Consider the following 23,449-nt stretch of genomic DNA (forward strand, 5'->3'; position numbering starts at 1 on the left):
AGATCTCAGAGAGCCTGAGAACTGCTCTGGATTAGGGGAAGAGGGAGGAATATTCTAAATGAAAATGATGGCGATTATATATACTAATATTTGGAGACCAGATATGCTATTTTAAAAAGAAAATGGTAAAGTCTGACCAATCAGTCATCTGTTGGGGATAGGATTTCCTTCATCTATGCTTTTTCTCTCCTTTACCCTTGAAACTAGGAAACAAATACAGGACTTGCTAGCTCAAATGAGGGGTACAAACTGCACCCACAAAGCCATGGGTAGATAATGGCCTGCAGAGAAATCCGCTTCTGGCAACCTTGGCCTCACTGTCAGAGCCTCTTACCAACTGAGTTCGGTCACCCTGTTTTGAAAAATTAGAATTCATATCCCTAAGACAGTCCAGAGCAGTTGATTCTACTTGTCAGTATTAATTATGTTTGCTCTTATCTGTCCTGCTTGCTTGCTTTTTCTTATTATTGAGTTATAATTATACACAGTGAGGTATACAGTCTTCAATGTAGGGTTCAGTTTTGACACATGCATATATTCTTGTAATCTGCATCCCTTTTCATTTTATTTTTAAAATCTTAGAATCCTCTTAAGTGGTGAACATTTGGGTCCAAAGGCAGATTTCTGGAAGGGAATCCCCTATTCAGTCCACTGACTGCCTCCCCCCTTTTTTTATCCAATCCTTTCCTGAGTTCCCCAATCACCATGGAGGACTTAAAGCCCTAAGAACATTTTGTAATCCCAGCTTTCTGAAGCCTAACAGAGAGATTTTGTCATTTGAAAACAAGGGAGAGATTAGTGCAGAATTTGATTCTGACAACAGCAGAAAGGAACCAGCTAGGCCAGAAACGTCACAGGGAATTACCGGTAATTCAAGCACCACCGTGCAAATGCCCCACAACCTTTTCCAAGACTCTGAAAGGTGACATACAGTCCTGGTTAGGAAAGATCAGCTTTTAAAGGAGTTTGCTACAGGGACGTGGCATTATTAAACTGAGATCTGTTAAATGCGAGAGCCCTGTACATGTTAGGAATTTTGTCCTTAACCCTGTCTTACTCCTTCTAAATGGATTCTCTTAGAAACGAGATACAAAGACAGATAAACACACAGTTCTCTCTAGAGTGATGCTGTCTGTGTGACCAGGCCCATCTTCTCTATTTTGTTGCCCTTTTCTACGGGGATGTCTTTCCAGCACTCCAAAGCAGCTCTTCCTTGGCATAACTTTCACTCAAGGTTAGACAAATAATAATAACATGAATTATTTAATAATTACAATTTGTATAATATAGGCAAGTGAGAGGCTTTATGTCCAAATGCTTTTAAAGCTATAAAGGTGTATACAACGCAAAAGCATTACTTAAAACTTGTTTCTGAGTGTCAGGACACTTTGCAGTAATTACATCCCCATTATATCTTACAGAGAGGCAAGCCATTCTCATTTCCACACTCAAGACTTTCTATGTCTTAATGATGGTGTTTCTGAAGCATTTCCTGAATCTGACCCAGCTTATATCTTACCTCCCCACCAGACTTAAAATCTGTAAAGGAAGGCACTGTGTTTACTTGTGTACTGCTCTGTTCCCAATGCCTACCCCGTGGTGGGCACTTAATCATTTCTGTTAAACGAATGAACCTAATTTCTTAATTGGTTTTGTCTTCAGTGTCCTTCTGGTCTGCTCCATAATGAATCAGCATTATCGTCAAAAATACAGTTCTGCTTATGTCTGTACACACTCATAAAACCTCTAGGGACTCTCTCATCTACAGAATAAAGGGTAAACTCCTGAATACCACCTTCAAGATCTTTCACGGGCGGCCTCCAACCACCTTTTCTAGGCTTGTCTTCCAGCCCCTATGCCCCTCCTCCCCAAACCACTTAATGATTCCCCAACATATTCTGCAGTTTCGCACTCCCAAGCCATCACTGAAGCTGTTCCCTCTGCCTGGAGTGACCTTCCTTATTCTTCTGGTGGAGTTTCACTTCTTCAAATGTCACCTTCTGTGAGCCTTGTCCACTGCCCTAAAGGGTCTGCATTGGTGATTCTCTATAACTTAGTATGTCATTCCCATTATGTTATGGTGGGTTTTATCCTTTTTTTATTGTTGTTGCAAATTCCTTGAGAGCAGGAACTGAGTCTTACTGAAATTCTTTAAATATCTCCTGAATCTGATCACTTCTTACCCCCCCCCCACCTCCAGCTGTCACTCCTGTCCAAACCATTACTCTCACCTGTTCCATGTGACAGCACCTGACTGGCTCCATATTGTCACACTGCCATCCAGCAGTGGACTTCCTGCAAAGCAGCCAATGATCCTTTAACAATGTAAACAGCCATGTGCCGCTCCTCTCCCACCAGCCTGCTAGTGGCTTCCCTTAAGACGGGAGAAAAACAAAGCCCTTGGCTATCTGACCTCTGCCTTCCTCTCCAGTTTCTTCTCTCCCACTCTCCCCCTCGCTCACTCCAGCCTCACTTGTCTCTTCTCCAATATGCCAAGATGTTTCCTCCTCAGGACTTACAAACTGTGTCCCCTCTGCCAGGAAAGCTCTTCCCCCAGATATATGCTTGGCTTGCTCCCTTCTTTCATCGTGGTCTTGGCTCGAATGTCCCTTTCTCAGAAAGGCCCTCCCTCGTCACCGTCTAAAATAGCACTCTCCATTAAGCCCTCTCTCTGACCCGCGTTATTTCTCTTTATAGCACTAAGCGCCACCAGTTTGTCACCATTAATTTTCTTAAAAAAAAAAAAAAGATTTTATTTATTTTTAGAGAGAGGGGAAGGGAGGGAGAAAGAGGGAGAGAAACCTCAATGTGCAGGAGATACGTCAATCAGTTGCCTCTCGCACGCCCCCAAGGGGGGACCTGGGCTGCAACCCAGGCACGTGCCCTGACCGGGAATCAAACTGGCGACCTCTCAGTTTGCAGGTCGGCACCCAGTCCACAGAGCCATAACAGCCAGGGCGGTTTTCAGTGCATTTATATAGTTGTTTATTTGTTGCTGAGGATGGAGACTTTTGTTTGCTGTCATGCCCCTCGTAACTAGGACAGTGCCTGACAAATAACAGTCACTCAAGTGTTTCTTGAATGAATGCATAAATCTTTGTATCCCCAGTATCTAACATAGTGCCTAGTTCTAGAAATATTAAGTGAATGACCAAATTGATACATTTTACAAATGAAACGGAATCTTGGCACATATCGAGGATTATCCAGGATCTGTGTGCATGTGTGTCACCGATTTGCTCCATGAACATAATCTTGATTTATTTTCTCTAATTTCATAGGTGATAGAGCCAGGTTCTTTACTTTTTCAGGAACTAGTTACTGACAGAGGTCTTGCCCAAGAATATTTAGGGGATTTCAGAAAGGTAACCTCTAGTGGCACAGCAGGGATTTGCAATACCCTTCAGCCCATAGCCTCTCATCCGCTCCTGGGAGATTCTGATACGGGACTTTGTACATTTGTTGTTACTGCTGCCGAACGCCGATTATTCTGAGGCTGGAACGGGTAAGATACTGATTGACCCCAAGCTCTGAGAGGGTCAATCTCTACATGCTTCCTATCTGAGTGGATGTTGCAGTGAGGCTCCAGGGTGGTGGTACCCAAGTGGCTTTGCCGTGGCAATTCAGCTCAATAGTAGGCGAGCTGGAGAACAATTTCCCATACTTCCCTTGCGCACTTCGGCCTCTGGGCAGTGGCTTTCCTCCCCCCTCCTGTTTTCCTGAATTCTTTGCATCTTGGTATGAAAAAGAATCAGTGCAGAGAAGGGTGAACACTTGGCACGAGTGATGTGTAGCGTATTGGCGATCGGTCCACCTATCCTTCTCGAGGCTGAGTGGTGACCAGACTTGTCCTGTTGTCGTGAATGGGTGGCATCAAGGCCAGAGACCAAAACAGGGAGAGAATGGGTAGTTCACATCCCAGCCCCCTTCAAATCTCAAGTCTCCGGTTTCCAAACAACAGTGGTAGATGAGGCCTCATAAGGTGCCGAGTGCCCACTGCTGCATGTGTGCCTTTGTTCCAAGCGCCGCGCTAGGCCTTTTATGTGCATAAAGTTATCTTACATTACCAAGAAGTTATGGTTATTATCTGCATTTTTCAGAAGAGGTAAACAAGGTTCAGAGAGGTTGATGACATCTGCTAAGTGACCCAGATGGTAAGTGGCAGAACTGGGATTTGAGATTCAAACCAGGCTGCCCAAGAGCAAACATTTCTCTAGCATCTAGAAGGGCATGAAGGTGACGGGGCACAAGAGCTGCAGGGGCAGCAAGTAGGTCCTACCTGAGACTTGATCATCACCAGGCCCTGCAGATCCAGGTTAAACAGATGCCACCTGGCTTCTCTTCTGTTCTGAGAACTAAAAAGTCTGTGGCTGATTTATCAGGGTCATTCTGGTCCCACTCCATGGTCTTGAGACTGGATGAAGTGCTCGCGGAGTGGAGCCTGTCCTTTCAGCAGTGTCCTTGCACGTCATTCTGGCTCCTGTGATTGTAAATAGTGGTGGCAGAGTGTCTTCTTTCTCCTTCGGTCTTTAGTGTACTGCCCTCTCATCCTCAGTTTCAAAGTTGTACCCCCTGGGGAGTACATTCCGCCTGCATTTCTGGAAGTTCCGGGTTTCTGTGGGAGCCTCCAGGCATATTAAGGGGCAGTTCCGCTGATGCCAAGGACTGGATATCTTTGGGGCGCTTCGCCAAACCCCGTCCCTTGCGCTCCCAGCTCTGTGCCGCAGCGCCCCCTCAGCCACAAGGGGCCGCCCGGAAGCGGGGCTCCGCGAGCGCAAGGGTGGGGGGGGGAAGGGGCGGGGCGCGGCAGTACCTGGGCTGCTCGGGAGCCGGGGGTGGGTCTCTCCGGGGACAGCCTGCGGCCCCCCCCAGATCCGCACTGCCAGCCGCCTGGGAGCTCAGGGCTCCGGGCATAGAGGCTGCGCTGTCACATGGGCGGCGGCGACGGGGCCGCATTTAAGCGGCCGGGGTACGGCGCCCGCCTCCAGCGCGTCCTCGGGCTTGGCTCCTTCCAGGCGCCCCGCTCTCTGCCTGCCCGGGGCCCCGCGCGCCGCACCGCGCCTCCCCCGCCGGGCCATGCGAGCGCGGGCCCCGCCGCGATGAGCTCGCACATCGCCAAAAGCGAGTCCAAGACGTCGCTGCTGAAGGCGGCGACGAGCCGGGGCAGCCGGGTTCCCCGCCACGGCCCTGCCCGGGAGACAGGGCTACCTAGCCGCCGGCTGCCCAGTACCTGCCCTGGCACGCCACCGCCGTCCGGGGACCCCAGTTCGCGGAGGCCCCTGTGCTGGCCGGCGCTGCGAGAGGAGGGCGCGCGGGGGAGTCGACGCCGGCTCCCCCAGGCGCACTGCAGGCCGCGGGAGGCACTGCCGGCTGCGGCGTCCCGACCTTCGCCCCCGTCGCCGCTGCCGCTGGCCCGCGGGAGGGATGGGGAGGAACGGGGACTGTCCCCGGAGCTCGGCCTCCGGTGCTCGCAGCGAGCCCGGGGTCGCGGGGTCTCCGCTCCAGCTGCCGCGTCCGAGGCAGACCCGTTCCTCCACCGGCTGCGCCCCATGCTCAGCTCCGCCTTCGGCCAGGTAAGGGCCGCGCCTCCCGTCCGCGATCGCTGGAGAGGCGCTCGGGACCCTGCCGCGGCTGCGCACCCACAACCCACCTCCTGCTGCCCGCAGCCCCAGGTCACGCTTCCCTAGTCCTCCTGCAGCTACTCGCTGTTGCCCGCGCTCCTCCTCCCCCGGTGCCTGATTCAGCACCCTGTGCGCTGTCCACGCTTTGGGCCTCTTTTGGGTGAGGCGGCGCCACGTAGCTTCTCTCCGCCTGCCAGAATGGGCCTGTCCTGGAAGGGATGATCATCTCTACAAGCCGCCTGGAGAGCTGCAGGGGTCAAGGAGGGGCGTTCTGAGCAGGTGGCACGAAACCACGTTTCTGGACTCTGGTCAAGAACACCAGTGAGCAGGGCTTAAGAGAGCAATGGGTTTGGAGTCTTGGGGTCAAAAGTGGGGACCTTGGGACACACATCCTTGCTGGGGGATGATGGACCCTAGCCATTGCCTATGGTGGGCACAAAGACCTGGGAAAAGTTAGTAGAGCTAAAATAAGAGAAGAGAGAAGAGTCTGGGTAGGCATGCAGGGGCTGTACAGAGCTGTTGCTCACACTGGAACTTTGGGGTGTTTAAGAAGGTTCTGGCTTCAGGGAGGCCATTAGGGTGGCAGCTGGGCAGTTGTGAGTTAGAGGATGTGCAATTATACCCAGAGACTCCTAGCTTGAGTTGGTGTGCATTCTCGGGTCAGAAAGGGCACTAAGGAGTCATCAGTGGCTCCTTCAGTTTCCTCCAGGCCTTTCTCTCAAGGGTCCCAGGCAGCTGGACATCTCTTCCCTTTAAAAAAAAGCCCCGTAATCATAATCCAGTTTGGGGGTATGCTGCTGGGAAGAGAGGCCTGGCAGAAAGGAACCTGTGGACTCCTGAGCAAAGCCAGGATATCCTCTAGTTCTGAGCCCATAATTAAATCAAGCTCACTGACACAGCGCTGGTACCGGCCTGGGGCTGCCAAGGAGGGGTGTAAAGCAGAGGTCTGATAAGCCTGTTTGCGTGGTGTGTGTGGGGAGGGGGCTGAGCCTTTCTGTGCTACGATGTGGCATAAAGAAGCCGTTCCAAGCTCCTGGCTTGACTTGCTAGATCAGAACTCCAAGGAGGCGGTGTGTGTTTTGCTTCAGATCTGCACATTCCTTTCCGAAATACTACTTTGCAGTGGCTGATGCCGGTGGAGGTCTGACATGAAGGCAGCTGCGCATAGCTTTGGGTTGCACAGGGTTGCTGCGGGTGGTGTGACAGGCCACCAGTGTGTGGCTTTGTTCCTGCGGGGAGTCCTCATTAGTCGAGTTGCTGGGAACCGCTCTCCAGCGTAGAGATTTGGATGCGGAGCTGTGAGAGCGTGGCAGCGTGTTGAGGGAGAAGTTCACTGCAGTGGCTTATGTTTTGGTGGGGAGGTGACGGGTGTCAGGGCATTGCTCTGGTATGGGCATGGCTTCAGGGAGACCACAGTGAACAAGAGAGCTAGGGTTCTGGCTCTTTTGGAGCTTACAGTTCCGCAGTTTGGAAGGGTAGGTTATTGATCCAGGTCCCACACTTTCTGGTTATTTTGTTAGCTGGGGATCTGACTTCGTTCCTTGGAAAAAGAGCCCTTTCTTTCCAGTCTTGCCGAATTTGCCTGCATGGGCCCTTTTCGAGCTCAGAGCATCTCAGCTACCTGCTTTTTGTCCTACTTTTACTTTCTCAGTTATTAAATGAAGAATATTCTCCAGCCCAATGTTCTGAAATGTCACCAGAGTCATCTGAGTCAGGAAGAGCTGGAAGGTCCCATCAAATATTTACTACCTCCCTCTGGAAGCTCTTGCCTCCGGAGCTGCAGACTTTTCCTTTAAAGCTCTGGCACAGACAGTTTGGGCTTCCTGCTGACTGCTCTAAGGCATCTGTCTGAACAACAGCAGCAGCCACCACCAAATCTGGCCTGGGACTTTCGTGTTAGTCTCCAGTCTCCTGAGACAGAGGGGAATAAGTCTTTCTTTCTCTTCTTTTTGCATTGAGACTTCTGTCCCTAGACACAGGGTCAGGACCAAGGAAAAGGAAATGGGCTTCTGAATACAGAAACTGTCACATAGGATCTGCTTAGACAAAATATAACCCTGGGGAAGTATATTTGTCATGTCTCTCAAGTTCATATTTTTCAACCTTAATAAGTGATCATTTAACCTCATTAAGCCTGTTTCTTTACCTGCAAAGTAGGGACAATCATAGTACTAGGTTTTGGGGAGATTAAATGGGATAAGGTTATGCGTACCGAGCTTGGCCCAGTGTGTGGCCCAGATCAAAGGCTCTATCAGTGTTAGTTATTGTGGTTAGTGCTGCTGTTGTTGAATAACTGCCAAGGGCTGTGTCAGGTCATTTTTCTTATATTTGTTATAGAGTCAGGGAAAGCCAGGGTTCCAAGTAACATTGAGGGTACCAAGGCAGACTCCTACTTTAGGGGGCACAGGAGTTAGGGTTCTTCCCGTGATCTCACAGAGCATCCTTACTGCCTGCAGGGAGACAGCGAGGTTTTAAGGCTAAAGCATGCGACGGTGGCTTGGGAGAGAGCAGGGCTGGAGGTTCCAGTCTCAGCTCTGTCGTTGCCCATTGCCCTGACCTTGGGCCTCTTAATTTCTTTTTTTGTCTGTGTTCATCCAGAAATGAGATCTACAAAAATTACCTTGCAGAGTTGTTACAAAGTTTGTACAAGATTAAGTATGTCAAATGGCCTGACTCAGTGGGTGTTGGAGAAGGGCAGCCTTCATTAACATTTTTATTACCACTACTACTGTTATTACTATTTTTATTTATAGAGTAGTTGTCTGAATGAAGGCCTGTATTTTGAAAGCTGTCTCTAAACCAGGTGAGGAAGGCCATCAAAGGAAGGAGCTGAATGACAGAAGACCTTTCCTAGTACCCGCTTTGTGGTTAGCTGGGGACAGGTCACTCAACTGCCTAGAGAGAAGATGTGGTATCATAAATTAACTCAGAATAGGCATGACTTGGGGCAACTCTTGGCATTGGGTCTTGGAAAACTATTTTAAGAACAGTCTTTCTGTTCCTTACCCTAAGTTTGTGTAGAAACACCCCTTGTAGAGGAGACAAATGTGAATAAAACCCACAGTGCTGCTCTGTCCTTCTCTTTCTAGCTAAGGAGACATCTCTTTTAATATGGGTAGGTTATTCCAGTTCCCAGACTGCTTTACACGTAGTAGGATCATGATAATCCCATGTCCTAATGAGTGAATCAATGAATGAATGATTGATATCTTTAGTCTCTGGACTGCAGAGGTTTCTTAGCTCCTACAGTTTAGATGGGGGAGAGAGACCATGATGGTCTGGGTTCTAACAGATTTAGTTGCACTAGACCTCTGTTTCTAGGATGAGGGCTGTGCAGAGCATTCACTCCTGCCCGGCCAAGTCTCTCCCTGAAGCTCTCTGAGAGGGCTGGGAGCCTGGATTGCCTTTCCTCTAGGGCCTGGGAAAGGAGACAGAAGTCAGTTTGTGCTTAACATCAATCATAGAGAGTCCCCCAGGATGTCTGCATTTGCCTCCAGCTGTTTTGGGGGAGCAATCAAGGATACTTGAAACCTTAGTCTAGTGCCCACTTAACAGTATCTTTTCATTATCTTGTCTTCACAGCAACCTGTGAAGGTTAGCATTATCTTCCTCCATTTTAGAGCTGAGCAGAGAGACTCAGAGAGAAAATGGCTTGTCCAAAGGTCACACAGGACTGTGATGTGGTCTCTCTGTCTCTGAAGACTTGCCTGTGCCACACCTGATGGTTTGTGGGAAGTCACTGAAGTGTGTTTTCTATTTGTCAAAAGCAACCACAAAGTACCTCTCAAGTTATGACGCAGCTTTCCCTGAGTGTCTTAACTCTGGGCTGCCATCCAAGTTCAAATGCTGGCGATCAAACTGATCAGGGCCAATGAAGGCCAGCCTCTCTCCTAATCAGGAATAATCAGCAATGGGTTTATCCTTCTCATCCGTCTGATCCTATTATTCCATTCCAGAACTCAGTGTGTGGCTTCCAGAGGCCCAGGAGCTGCGGCCACAGGGATGGGGAGGCGGAGCTGTGTGATGTGCTTTGCTCCTTCGCAAAGCTCTCACCTTCAGCCCTTTAAATAAAGTTCCTAGTAAAAGTCAAGCCATCTGCCCCTTCCAGATCACCAGTACCCCATCTGCTGAGCCAAAAAATAACTTAAGCAAGCTCTAGGCTTAAAGCCCTCACTGGCCTTAAGATTCCAGCTAGTATCAGCACCTTCCTCCCTAAAGAACAATGGGGTTTCTTCAAAGCACATGATTTTTTATTTATTATTATTATTAAGACCAGGAATTTATTATTTTAATCATTTTTTTCAGATGACAAAGAAGGGCAAAAATAATACTTCATCTTGCAAAGCCTTTACTTAGCAGTGTTTTCATATCTGTAGCTGTGGTCTTCGCCACAATCCTCCAAAATAGAAGGGTCAGATATTATGTCCATGTTATAAATAAGGACTCTAGGATTCAGAGAAATTGACTCCTTTATACAGGCCATGTGGTTAGAAAAATGGTAAACTGGGCCTCAAATCCAGCCCTTGGGACTCCACATTCTACATTCTTACAATATCATGTTATCATTTATTGAGTGTCTACTATGTGCCAGGCTTCACATTAAGGGGTGTGATTTATTATCTTATTTAATTGTCCACACTTTCCAATACAAGGAAAGCTTCTGACCCATCTCCAAATGTCTACATCTAAAGTGAGCAACATTTTAAAGCGTGTGCCAGGGCACAGTGTGTGACTTTTCCGTAGGAGACAGCTCTCCTGTCTCCTGTTTCCAAGGACAGGCATATTACAAGGTCGATAAGCGGGTGTTGTGCTCTGGGATGGCCTGAAGGGGGCAGGAGTCACCAGGTCTGAGTGGGTGCCCTGCTGAGTGAATGGAGGCCAGTGTTTAAGAACAGCACTGGGCAGGGGAAGGGGGCACCTTCTCGGTTCCTGGCACTGTGCCAAGCCTTTTGCATGCATTATCTCATTAACTCCTCAGAAGAGCCCTATGAGGGAGAGATGATTAGAGTACTCATTTTATCAATAGAGAAACCGAGGCTCAGAAAGATTAGCAGGTCTTCAAGATCACACGGTAGCTGCGAGGCAGCAGGGCAAGACTTGGGCCCAAGATTTGGGCTTGCATTTCAAGCTCTTAGACTCTGTATCAGTAGTTCTCAACACGGGCTGCAGGTTAGACTTACCTGGAGTAGTAAACACCACGGATATCTGGAGCCCACCCATACCTAGTAAATCAGAACTTCTGGGGAAGCGCCCCAGTGAGTCTCATCTGCAGCCAGCGTCGGGAAGGTCTGCTTTGCACTGTGCTGCCTTTTCACGTATCTGCTCATTTCAGTTCCTACCTGGAGCCTAACCCATTTCCCCTGTGGGTCCCTGGTGAGCCCTAGCTTTTCTCTACTTGCTTTGTTTACTTAAAGTGTTTTCTTTTTATTTTTTATTGAATTTATTGAGCTGGCATTTGTTAATAAAATTACATAGGTTTCAGGGGTACAAGTCTACAATACATCATCTGTGAGCTTTTCAAAAGAGTTTGCAGATGGTCAGTTTTCTAGCTTTGGGCTACAAGTCTTTCCTGATCTTCCGGAATTAAGTCACATTCTTAGAGTTTTTGTGTTTCCCCTTCATAGTGTTTACCTGAAATGTAATTAAATAAGTGTGTTCCTAGCTCTTTACTATCCCTTGCCCAGCTGCTACAATGTAAGCTCCTTGAAACCGGGGACCGTGTTTCTCTTCTCCCCACATTTCCAGAGCCAGGCACAGTGCCTGGCACATGAAAACAGGATATATGATACTTCTTTCTTCCATTTTAATAACTACTTATAGAGCACCTGTTATGTGCCATGCACTTTGCCATGTGCACTTTATAAGCAAGAGAGGAAACCCCATTTTCCAGGCAAGGAAACTGAGGCTCTGGAATGTGGGAAATCAGAAGCCGGCAGCAGAACCCGGCAGAGACAGGACTCAGCCCCAGGCCTGCAGATCCTTCCTATTCATCTGAGTCCATTGCTCTGCTCCCTGACCCCTGACCCCCAGCCCCCTTGGTGATGCTGCTTCATGCTCTGTTTCTGAGGAACATGGCTTTGAAGAAGGCACTTAAGTTGGCTGCTTGCTATTCCAGCTCCCCAGTGTCTTCACCCCTTTTCTCCCCTTTAGGTGAAAACAACCCCCCAGGCTCCTCCCTCTGTCCTCAGGAGGAGCCCCTCCTTCTCCATATCCCTTCCGGAGGTTTGGCCCAAACAAGGCCGCTGAATAACTAAACTGATTAAACCATTCTGATGTTGATGATGTCCTCAGTCATCAAGAGTTTTTCAGGGACCTTCTTCCTCAGCTCCCTAGGTGCAGGCCTGTGGCACCTTCCGCGCAGCACCCCCATTCATCTTCCCTAAGGGGAGTTCTGACCAGCCACCTAAAACTGGACAGAAAGTCCCTGGGAGCTCTCGACTGAAAGCTCTTTCACCGGCGTCTGTAAGGGTTGTTGCATATGGGGCTGGGAAGAATTCGGCTTGCCAACCTCTCTCTGGTGCCCCCTGCTGGAAAAAGCTTGGTGCAGGGAAACGGGCACTTCTGTTTTGGGTCATCTGGCTGGGGCTGTAGATCTCCAGTGTGACATCTGAGGCTTAAGATGAACTGACGTCAAAGCTGGAACCTGAAGGCATGAGGAAGAGCGCATCATCTAAAAAGTTCGTCGTGGGACCTTGAAGACGCAGAGGGCAACCTCTCTGCTCTACGCCCGAGGAAGCTGGTGAAAGATCCCTGCTCAGGATTCGGCAGAGGATTAGGAGAAAGCTTGTAGCCCTCACTCGTGCCCTCTGAAACTGCACAGGCGAAGGGAGCAGTAGTTGCTGCTGACTGCAGTTGGCTCAGCTGCGCTTCCAGTCCCGGGAGCCTCATCCCATTTCAATGACAAGGCAAGTGTGAAAACTGGAGCGTGATGGACACGTCACAGGCTCTCCCAGGTCTGCTGTCAATCCAACTGCGATTGCCAAGGGGCAGTTGGATGTGTTTGTCCCTGTGTGCTTGTGTGTGCGTGTGTGTGTCTCTATGTGTGTATGAATGCACACACAAGGCTGGGAGCTGGGAGGCACCCTGGCTTTGGGGACCCAAACTAGCCTGATTCCCCTCCTGGGTCTGCTGGCCTAATTCCCAGCTGCAGCTGCCACTCTGGACCCCCCACCCCAAGGCAGTCTCTCTGCAGATTTGGCAGCTGGGAGAGGAGGGGCCGAGGGAAGGGGAGCGACTGGAGAGGACTGAGCACTAATCTGATGGAGATGATCCGGCAGCCCTCTCCCAGCTCCGCTGCCCTCTGCCATCAGCGCTCTGGGCGATTTTCTCTGTGCCCTGCATGCTCTCCTTCTGCCTTCGTCTCCTTAAGAAAGTGCCCAGAAAGTTAAACCCCCAAACACAAACACACACACAATCCACCAAAAAAAAAAAAAAAAAAAAAAAAAATCAGCAAGAGCAGGCAGACGAGTAAGCGAGCACGCGCGCCAGAGAGAGGGCTCAGCTCAGTCCCGGAGGGAGAGCAGCGCAGGCAGAGGGAGGCTGGGGCTGGCAGAGACGAGGACCAAGGTCTCTTAGCCCCCAGGAGCCTCCTTCATGGACCTGGGGATCCTGAGAGCGGCTGCCTCAGCTTAGGATGGGCAACTGTGTCAAGTCTCCACTGAGAAATCTCTCAAGAAAGGTATGTCTCTGGAGGTCCCAGGACCTGGGGTGCGGAATCCGGGCATTTTCCCATCTGTCCCAGAGGTTGGGCACGGCGGGGGTGGGCGTCTGCGGCTTGCCACCCTTCCCGTGGGTTCTGTCTAGAGCTGCTTCCCAGTTGTAACCTCTGGATTACCTCCTATCACACTTTCCTATGTCCCAGACTCTGAGCTGAAGTTGGGACATGGAGCTGCATGGGGGGGTAGGTTTGGGAATTTGCACAAAATTTAGGAAAGAACCATGTAGCTCCTGGGATGTAAAATGAAAAGTGTGGATCCTCAGGATGTCAGAGTGGACAGACCCTGTGAAGCTGGCAGCATCGGAAGAGGGTTTAGCTGAGCTTTGACCTTGCTGCTCCTAAGGCTCCTTCTCAGCAGTGGGGCCGGGGGCTTATTCGCCTCCTGTGAGGGTCTCTGACCCTCTCTCGTGGTCTCTAAGCCTTCAGAGTTGTGGGTTTTGGGGTAATCTTGTTGCCAACTGAAAGGAATCAAGCAGGGTATCCCCTTTCACCCTTAATAATTCTAGTGTCAGATCAGAGAATCTCAACTTGGACCAGACTGGTCCAGGGACCAGAATTGTTTCCATTGAGAAATAGGATGTTGAGCAAAGGTGTCTGCATGCCACCTTCTGTCGTGGAGTTAATGCTATATCCCGGGATAATATCTTTTTGCAGGAATTGCTTTTGGAAAGCAAATAATCACCTCCAAAGCATCTTTTGTGCAGGTCTGGGCTTGCGTGTATAGGGTTTTGCTTCAAGTAGGCTCTGCCTGTATTTGTAGCCCTCTGTAGTCAGGCCATAGAAAAACTCATAGATATTATTTAAAGGAAGAAGGAATGATAGGGATGTTTTCCTGCAGTGCTTTCTTTTTCCAGACAAGAAACTTAATTACCACTCAGGGTGAGTGACTTACCCACGGTCTCAGGTTAGCTAATGACACCTCTGCCCCCAACCCCATCCTACCTTCTCAGTCAGTTCAACAGTCTCTCGGTTTAGGACATTTCAGGCTTTTCTGCTGCTCATTGTCTTCCTCATTTGGCTAAGCTGCTCCCATCCAATTCCTTGTCATCTTTGCTGTTCCTTGGATCCTACTGAAGGTTGGCTGTTTCTTTTGTGCACCCTCCTCCCATCATCTGTCATCTTCTTAGGGAAGTCTTTTTACTCCAGAAGTGGCCTCCACACTGTTGCAGAGAAATAGAAATTGATCTGAATTAGTTTAGAGGACCACAGAGTGGCTTTTCCCCTCGTCCTGTCCATAGCTTGAAGAGGGGAATTTAGGAACAAGAATTGTCCTTTGGTCCCACCCCACCCGTCTTCCCTTACACAGCAGAAGGCTTAAGAATCAGACTTCTCAGTTCTCCGCTTTCCAGCTGTGTGACCTTGAGCAAGTCACTTGACCTCTCCAGTCCTCCAGTTGTTTGGTCCATCAAGTGGAAATACTAACATCCACCTGGTAAGGTGATTGTGAGAACTAAATATAGTGTTGTGCACACGGCCTGAAATATCGTCTCAATAAATGTTAGCTAGTAGTATTGTCATCATAATCATAATTTCCCACTCGGTTTTCTGAGAAAGTAGATGGAGGAAAAAGGAAAATAGGAGAGGTTTTGAGTTCATGGAGATAGGTTAAAGATCATAAAACTTATTGCATTCAATTTCATGTTTTTTTATAAAACTAACAGTTGCTCTTTAATGAATATTTACAATGTATCCAACTTCTGTTATGTCATTTTCTCTTTCCCGCCAACGAGTTCTCTTGGCTATTTTAGAGAGAAAAGAGCTGGACTCTGAGATAAGAACTTTCTTAAGGTCACACGGCCAACTGGATGTCAGGCTGGGATTTAAAACCTGGTCTGTGCGCATCCAGAGCTGGGTATTTCACTCTTTTTGCCTCTCTCTTCTTCCTGCCATCAGAAACGTTATTCATAGACTCTGGAGTCTGACCTTCCATGTCATCTGGTCCAAATTCCCACTGACTACAGCAGTCCCCTCTCCTCCCTCACCAAATGCTCCAGTGAGAGGGAGTCTTTAGGTCATGAGGCCTGCTGGCCCCCCCTGTTGCTATGCCACACTCAGGAGACACCCCCTCGGTGCCAGGAGACACGGTCCTCCTGTGGGTCACTGCCCACTTGGCTTCCTAAGTGGTAGCGGGCAACTGGTGATGGTGAGAGGTGGCCTGCTCCAGGCTCTAGGAGGGCAAGACGAGGCTGTCAGGTGTCCTCACTGGCCAGGAAGAGCAGCAGCTTCCTGGGGCAACTTGGTGCCAGGCAGGATTATGATCAAGAAATGCAGTGGAAATTCCCCAGCCACCACGGATTCATTCTTCGTGGGAGCAAATTCTTCTCCATCTTTCTCATTTCTTCCCTGATGGGCAAATATTCCCCCGCTTTCTCTGGAACCAGACCTAAATGCCTTCTGGCACCCAGCATCTCTTAAGTTACATCACTGTCACCATCATTGTCATCGTCATTGTCATCACCATGGCAACTCCATTTATTCTGCTTTCACCATGCTCCAGGCACTAGCTCATTTATTTCTCACAAGAATCCTGTGTGTCGCCATGATTATCCCTGTTGCGTAGAGAAGGAAACTAGAGCACAGACAGGTGAAGTGACCTGCCCAAGCCCACAAAGCAAGCAAGTGACAGAGCCAAAATTGCCCCCAAGACTGTTTGAGTCCAAAGCCAGGGTACAAAACCGCCTCTCAGAGTTCCGTGCCACCTGCCACTGCCTCCTGCCTGGGCTGTGCTCACTCTGGGCCCAGTGTGTGTGCAAGTCAGCTAGAACTAAAAGGGTGCCTCTCTACAGACACCTCCTGAGATTGTGTCCTGGGATTGAGCCACTGTGTGTGATCCCAGGCTTCCTGGGAGCCAGCCTCCAGTCGGCAAGGTCCCTCTGGCTCTGCCCGCACCCTGGCTCTGTCCTGGAAGCCTGTGTGAGTGTGGCTGAGGCTCTGAACCTCATTTGGCTTCGAATCAGAATGACCATTGGTCCATCTGGAATCCCTTAAATTCTGAGATTACCTAAGACCGACCCTTATTGCGCTCACTGAACTTGGGCCTTGGACTGAGGTCCTTCACCTCAAATCTGAGTTGCTGCTTCCCCTTTGAGGAACCAGAATACTGTTTCTTCCTCTCTAGGCCTAGAAGAGGCTTAGGAAGTTGAAGGGGAGTCTAGTCTGTAGCCCCACAGTATGGTACTTTGGGGAGAAGACACGTGAGAGGGCAAGGTGGCGGGGCAGACTATTCTGTATCAGCCTGGGAGGGAGGCTGCCCCCTGGGTTAAGATCTTCTCATGGGTTTGACCTTCTTGGAGCTAGAGGAACCTGACAGGAAGAAGAGTGCAGCGAGAATGAAAGGGAGGTGGTATGTAGCTCTGGACTCTAAGGGGGGCCTGGGCATCCTGGGGAGGCTGGGTTGGAATAGAACGTTGTGCCTGGATGCTGCTGTCGTCCTAAGGGGATGGTCTCTGGGCAGTGATGACTTTTTATAGCTGCATGGGAACCGTCAGGGAGGAGGACGGGCTGGCCCAGGACTGGGAGCACGGCTATATTCGGTAAGCAGAGAGGGCCCGTGCCTCGGCCTCCGGAGGTCGGCAGGCTGGGCCAGGCAGGGAGCCAGGGAAGGCGGGAGGGGGAATGGGAGACTTGCTGGTGAAAGAGTGTCTAGTCTTGAGGCCGCAGACAGGGTGCGATCCGACCCACAGGCATGCTTGGTGTCACCCACTGGAAGGTCTGGCAACTCCGGGCAGGAGTTCTGTGGTGCTGCTCCCTCAGACAGGACTCACAGCCTCCATGCAGCCCCGGCCTCCTCTCTTCCACCCGCCTGCTACCTTCACGTTAGCTACGGCCCCTGCGTTTGCAACCTCCAGTCTAGCAGACTAGCTGGGCCCGCTCTCGCCTTGCCCGCTCTGACTGTCCTCACTGCCTGCCAGAGGGAATCCAGTGGGGGCAGGGCTAGAAGTCAGCACTGGGACACTGGGACAGTGCTGGGAAGGGATGTTATTCCATTTATGTCTCAATGAAAACTTCCCATTGGTTGCAACAGAAGCCTCCCACTGCCTGGTTTCCTCTCTGAGCCTCTGCATGCCCACGAGTGTGATTCTCTGCACATGTATGTGTCGTGTGTGTGTGTGTGTGTGTGTGTGTGTGTGCATGTACATGAGCCACATGGTGAGTACCACACCCAACTCTCCCTGGAACATCTGTTTCAGTCAAGGATCGGAGACTCCATCTGCTGGACCAATTTGACGCCTGCCCTTGTGCATCCGGAGGGCTCTGAACCCTGCTGTTGGACTCTCACGGGTCTGCTCTTCTAGGACCAAGAGCCAGGCTTGGGCCAGGAGGGCCCGGCTGGGCAGGGAGGTGACACCTGCCTCTCTTTTGTATTTGCTTGGTGCTGGCTGAAGATGCGCCAGGAGGAGACGACCAGCTACAGGGTGGTGCAGACGAGCGAGGAGGGGCTGGCGGCTGGCGGCGAGCTTCCGGGACCGCTCCTGATGCTGGCCCAGAACTGCGCCGTCATGCACAACCTTCTGGGCCCTGCCTGCATTTTCCTGCGCAAGGGCTTCGCTGAGAACAGGCAGCCTGTACGTAAGTTGGCCCCAGTAGAGCCACGCTCGACTTGGCTTCACGGGGCATGAGGAGGTGCTGGGAAGAAGAGGGGCTCTGTACACAGAAGTGTGTGTCCCCCAGCAGACACACCTCAAACCCTCAACCTGCGAATCTGACCCCTAAAGTTTCCCACTCATGGCTACAAAGCACTGGTGAGTCCACCTCCATCAGCAAGAAGTAACGACAGCAGCTGACGTTGTTTGGGGATTAGTTTTGGAGCACTTACTATGTGCCAGGCACTGTGCTAAGAGCTTTGGTGCATTTCCTCATTTAAGACTCAGAGCAACTCTAAGAGGTAGGTACTATTGTTCCATTTTACAGACGAGGAAACTGAATTGGAGAAGTAACCTGCTCAAGGTAACAGCTTATGGGTGATGGAGGTAAGATTCAGATCTGGGGAGTCTGACTCAAGAGCCTCCTGTGCTCTGAACAGCAGTACTGAGTATACAGTACTGAGTACTGAGAACTTTCTACCGTGATGGGACCATCTATAATCTGCACTTTCCCGTACAGTATCCACTAGGCACATGTGGCTGTTGAGCACTTGACATATGACTAGTGCAACTGAGGGACTGAATTATTAATTCTGTTTAATTCCCATTCAAATTTAAATGGCCACATGTGGCTCCTGTATTGGACAGCCTCCTTCAGGTGTCTGAACAGCTGCAGGGAGGAGGGGAACAGTGATGGTGTCACAGGTACAACTGTTTGTAGGTTCCACTTATTGAATGCCATGTGCCTGACGCTTTATACATCTCGTCCTGTGGGATGCTCACAAAGGCTCTGTAAGGTGGGTCCTGGTATTAACCTCTTTTACAGATGAGCCTGTGGCTCATGGAAGTGACCCGCTCAAGGTCCCATAGCTAAGAAGCAGCAGATCTGAGCTTTGTGCGCTTGAGTCTGTCTGCCTCTAGGGGCCCAGCTCTTCTCCCTGACGCTCATGCTGGGGAGGAAGGAGAATGTGGGTGCTCATTTCCACGTGACTTCCCCTGAGCTTGCTCATGGTCTCCCTGCCACGGGGTGAGCCTCTCCGGCTCTACTGCAGAGCGCAGCACACACGCCACTGCCTCTCTGCACGGAGGAGTGTGTGATGAAGGGCCAGGCACCAGGACGCAGCCAGACCACAGGCCCGCTACAATGGGGTCCCTGGCTTTCCTGGTCCCTGGCTCTGTCTATACGAGATGTGTGGAGGAGGCAGCAGTGGGGGTCATCAGCACCTCATTTCTGTCCAGTTCTTCAGGGCTGGGTCCTGGAGAAGTGGGGGGGAGGGGTTGCTTCAACCCGAACAGTGGAAAGGATTTGGTATGTCTAAGCGATTTGTCCTAGCGAGTGTACCCCGCATGTACGAGCATTGGCACATTCCTGTTACTTGCTCGCTTTCACCTACTGGGGGTGTGGGCATTGCAAAAGGCATATTTTTTGGTTACTCAAGATCCAGGTTTGACTCAGAACAGCTAGTGGGTGATAGAGGTAGGATTAGGTGGGTGATGGAGTGACAGCCTACGCACTGTGCTCCGCGATAGGCTTTTTAAGTGGAAGCCCATACAGTCATCTAACAGAGTCACATACCTTCAATGACGCCTACTCTCAGCTAGAAATGCCTCCTGCAGGACCTGGTAGCTTGCAGCCTGCTCGTTCCAGGCCCACATACACATTCAACACTGTCCTGCCACTTAGAGCCACTTCTGAGCACTGGATCCCGTGCACCTGCTTGTCCCATAAGGTGTTGCTTAGTAGCCCCTTTCTAGAAGATGCTCAGATTTTCCAGAGCTGGAGTCCTTGCTCTTGGGGCCAGTTTGGAGCGGGTAGGCAGCAACTGTCTCTACCCACCGTGACCCTTTTGGCTAAAACAGCCTGTGTGCACAGCTGAGATGCCTCATGCTCGCAGTGGCACACCTGCGTGTCTGTGTTCATGACAGGTGCCCACACCTGGCTTGTACTTCCTCAGGGCAGGCACACTTGCCCCATGGTATCCCTGCCCAGAGGCAGAAACTGTCATTTGGGGAAGAGGAGCCCTGTGGACCAGTTTGGGAGCTTACTAAGCAGGTCCCGCTGGGCAGCTGCATCCATTTCATGCCAGTTTGTGTCCCTCCAGGGCAGGCCCGGGGCAACTGGCCCCTCACCAGCTGGAGCTGGCCCCTGTGTCCTGCGGGCCTGCTCTTTAGAGGCTCCTCTGCCATCTGTTGTGATGCCTAGACCCAGGGTTTCCTTGATTCCCCAAGGAGACCTGGGCACCGCTTGAGGCTTTAGATGTGTGGTTTGGACCCTGGTGGCCGCCAGAGGCACTGGCGGCGCCCAGGTCCTACTGTGTGTCCTGTGACAGGGCAAGGTGTAGGATGGGGGTCCCGCTGGAGAAGGTCGAGCGGTGCCCAGGAAGCAGGGCACAGCCCCGATCCTGCCTCCTCTTCCTCTCTCGGGCTGCCTGCCTCGTCCCTGCGCTCTCTCCCCTCCAGCCCCCCTTCTCCCGTTACCTCGCAGGCCTCCTTTCTGTTGTGACCTCCTGCAGGCCCTGTTTCAGTTACAGGTTTTTGCCTCCGGACCAGCTCTGTTCTCTGACATATTCTTGTGTCTGGAATAAGGGGCTGGGTGCAGAGTTTCTGTGCCCGGGCTCGAGGGGGCTCTCGGGTCCCTGGGCATCTCCCAGGACTACAGGAGATGTGGGGGTGCACATTTTCCCCTCAAGGACATGGTCCAGGCATGCCTCTGCTGCGACCCCGCCAGCTCCCGCCCGGTGCCTGCTGCCACGTACCTGCATGGCCCTTGGGTTGGGCGTTTTGTAACTCCGTGTTCCTCGCAGCTGCTAACAGGACACGTTCTTTTGTTTCAGGACAGATCACTGCGGCCAGAGGAGATCGAAGGTAAGGCCTGGCCCCTTAGGGAAAGGGTTACTCAGTCACCCAGGAAGCTGAGAGAAGGGAAACTGGTGGGCACAGAGGCAAAAACACCATGGTCTACGGGGCCAGGGCCTGGCATGGAGCCAGGGGCCATAGGAGTGCGCAGTCGGAGGCAGCTCCACGCCAGTGGGCCCTGTGACTGCCTTGTCCCCAGATGCTCTGTGGGCCCCACCCCCAACCGTGTCCACCTGTGTTCCCTTCCCCAGAGCTCCGAGAGGCCTTCAGAGAATTTGATAAGGACAAGGACGGCTACATCAACTGCCGGGACCTGGGCAACTGCATGCGCACCATGGGCTACATGCCCACCGAGATGGAGCTCATCGAGCTATCCCAGCAGATCAACATGAACCGTGAGTCCCTCCGCGGGGCACCTCCTTCCCTCCCTGTCCTCGCCTCGGCAGCCCTCTGCAGTCAGACAGGCCTGGGTGTAAATTCTGGGCCCGCCCCCTTCCAGCTCTGTGACCTGGGGCAAACCTTTTACCCTCGCTGTCCCTCAGTTTCCTCACCTGGAAAACGAGGGGGAGTGAAGCACAGGAAGTCAATTAGGGAACATATTTAAAACAGCTCAATACCTGACCCTCAGTGAGTTGAACAGAGGGATGCTATTACTACTATGTTTTTCTCTTAGCCTGGGCTCTCCCACAGGCAAGCCTGAGACAAGAATTTGAAAGTCCAGTAGTTTGTTTAGGAGGTGATGAGTAGGGAAGTGAGATAGGGAGGAGAAGGAGCCAGCAGAGGGGGCATTTTCCAGCCAGCCACCGCGGCCCGGAGTCTAATTCTGCCGGCGACCTCAGGGAGTTAGGGCAGCAGTATTGTAGCCCAGCCCGACCCTGGGGCACCTGTGCCCGGAATTCCTGTCAGTCGCTGGTGGGAAGCCGTTGTGCACAGGCCGTGGTTGGGTGTCAGGTCCCCAACACTGTACCTGCAAAGAGAGCCAGCTGGAAGTCGGCCTTCCGCTTGCACAAGGCTAAGGCTTGGAGCGTGTGAGCCAGGCGCCCAGGCTTTTGCTTCCCTCTCTGCCCCTCTGCGTGTGTCTGTCTCTCAGGCTCTGAAATTCTTTGCCTGTCTCTGTGCCCTAGTGTTTCTTTCTCCCATAGCCGTATGTCTGCCTCGGTCCACTTCCTGGCTTTTCCCTTTGTCAGCCCTGGCCCCTTCCCTGCCATTCTTTGACAAACCCCCTGTCCACGGTCACCTCTCTATCATCATGTGGCCTTTGGGTAAACCTCGGACCTGGCTCTGGGCAGGTCAAGGAGAGGTTGGTGGTGCCCTCCACTGCCTGGCTGAAGGTGGGGAATGGTTAGATGGATGGCCTAGCTCTTTCCTCTGTCTCCAGTGGGTGGCCATGTGGATTTTGATGACTTTGTGGAGCTAATGGGACCTAAACTCCTGGCGGAGACAGCAGATATGATCGGAGTAAAAGAACTGCGAGATGCTTTCCGAGAGGTGAGTGACGGGCAGTGTGCAGGTACAGCGCGGGAAGGTTGTTAGAGTAGCAGCCCCCGGGCGGCAGCTTGAAAAGACACCTGAACCCAGGGCCCCAACCCAGGGAAGAAGCTCGGACAGAGACCGTTCTCTGGGGGAAGGCAGGGCAGTGACTCTGCAGAAGGCGCTCAACCTGGGGATCTGCTTCTGACGGTCTCCATGTCGTAGCTGCCTCTCCCTCCTTCCTGCCCTCTCTAGTTCGACACCAATGGTGACGGGGAGATAAGCACCAGTGAGTTGCGAGAGGCCATGAGGAAACTCCTGGGTCATCAGGTGGGACACCGAGACATAGAGGAAATTATCCGAGACGTGGACCTCAATGGGGATGGCCGAGTGGACTTTGAAGGTAGGTGGCGCTTGAAAGTGGGAGAGAGAGTGGCCATCCATGGAGCCCTCCAGCTGTAAAGCCATCACGCAACCATCAGTCCACTCCAGCTTTCCGTCCCCTGTCCTTCCATCCTGCCAGCCCTGCATCCAGGCACCACTCCATCAGCCTCTCATCTCTGTATCCATCTGTCCACCCATCCATCCCTGTCTCTCAGTCTGTCCACCCATCCAGCCATCTCTTCATTTGTCTAGGTGCCTATTTTTCCACTCATCCATCTCTAAACAATTATTCATAGAACCATTTATCCACACACTTGTCTCCCCACCCATGCACCTACTCGTTCTCCTATCATGCACCCATCTATCCATGTACATTTCCCCATGCATCTGTGCCTCTGCATCTGCTCATGCGTTTATATGTCTATATCTATCCATCTGCCTATATTCCTACCCGTCCTTCCATTGATCTATTCACCTATCTGTAGAGTCGTTTTCCCATCAGTATCCATCTACGCATCCATCCATCTGTCCGTGTGCCCCTATGGAAGGTGTTTTCAGAATGTCACATCCCTCACACTGGCACTCAGACCCCTAAGATCTGACCACAGCTCACCTCCCCAGCTGCAGCTCCTACCATGCCTTCCCTCCCACGGCCCTCGCAGCTGAACCAAAGGCCTTGTGGTCCATGAACTTCCTAGGCTCCCGTTTGGACACACTGTTCTTTTTATCAGGATGCCTTTTATTCTGTTGTTCATATGGCCTAAATTCTATCCATCCTTCAAGATCCAGCAGTGGGACACTTCCCTCAGCCCTTCTTC

At 51.4% G+C, this 23,449-nt stretch overlaps 1 protein-coding gene across 6 annotated transcripts in view; it reads left to right on the forward strand.

Moving 5' to 3' along the window:
- The window catches only part of CABP1 (calcium binding protein 1), a 30,456-nt gene that overhangs the window by 4,162 nt on the left and 2,845 nt on the right, over nt 1–23,449 (forward strand). The window contains exons 1-6 of one of the 6 annotated variants that reach the window (XM_090290875.1): nt 4,840–5,573; nt 17,724–17,903; nt 20,756–20,786; nt 21,029–21,172; nt 22,156–22,265; nt 22,503–22,650. In XM_090290875.1, coding sequence (XP_090147001.1) covers nt 4,932–5,573; nt 17,724–17,903; nt 20,756–20,786; nt 21,029–21,172; nt 22,156–22,265; nt 22,503–22,650 — 1,255 coding nt within the window. In that variant the 5' untranslated portion in view covers nt 4,840–4,931. Of the gene's footprint in view, nt 1–4,839; nt 5,574–12,147; nt 12,527–13,140; nt 13,300–17,723; nt 17,904–18,646; nt 18,719–20,755; nt 20,787–21,028; nt 21,173–22,155; nt 22,266–22,502; nt 22,651–23,449 lie in introns of those variants that run through there. The other 5 variants (XM_090290872.1, XM_090290871.1, XM_090290870.1 and 2 more) reach the window with 5 other exon arrangements.

Source organism: Furipterus horrens, unplaced genomic scaffold, assembly GCF_987537825.1.
Source record: "Furipterus horrens unplaced genomic scaffold, mFurHor1.1.pri manual_scaffold_11, whole genome shotgun sequence".
Taxonomy (NCBI): Eukaryota; Metazoa; Chordata; class Mammalia; order Chiroptera; family Furipteridae; genus Furipterus; species Furipterus horrens.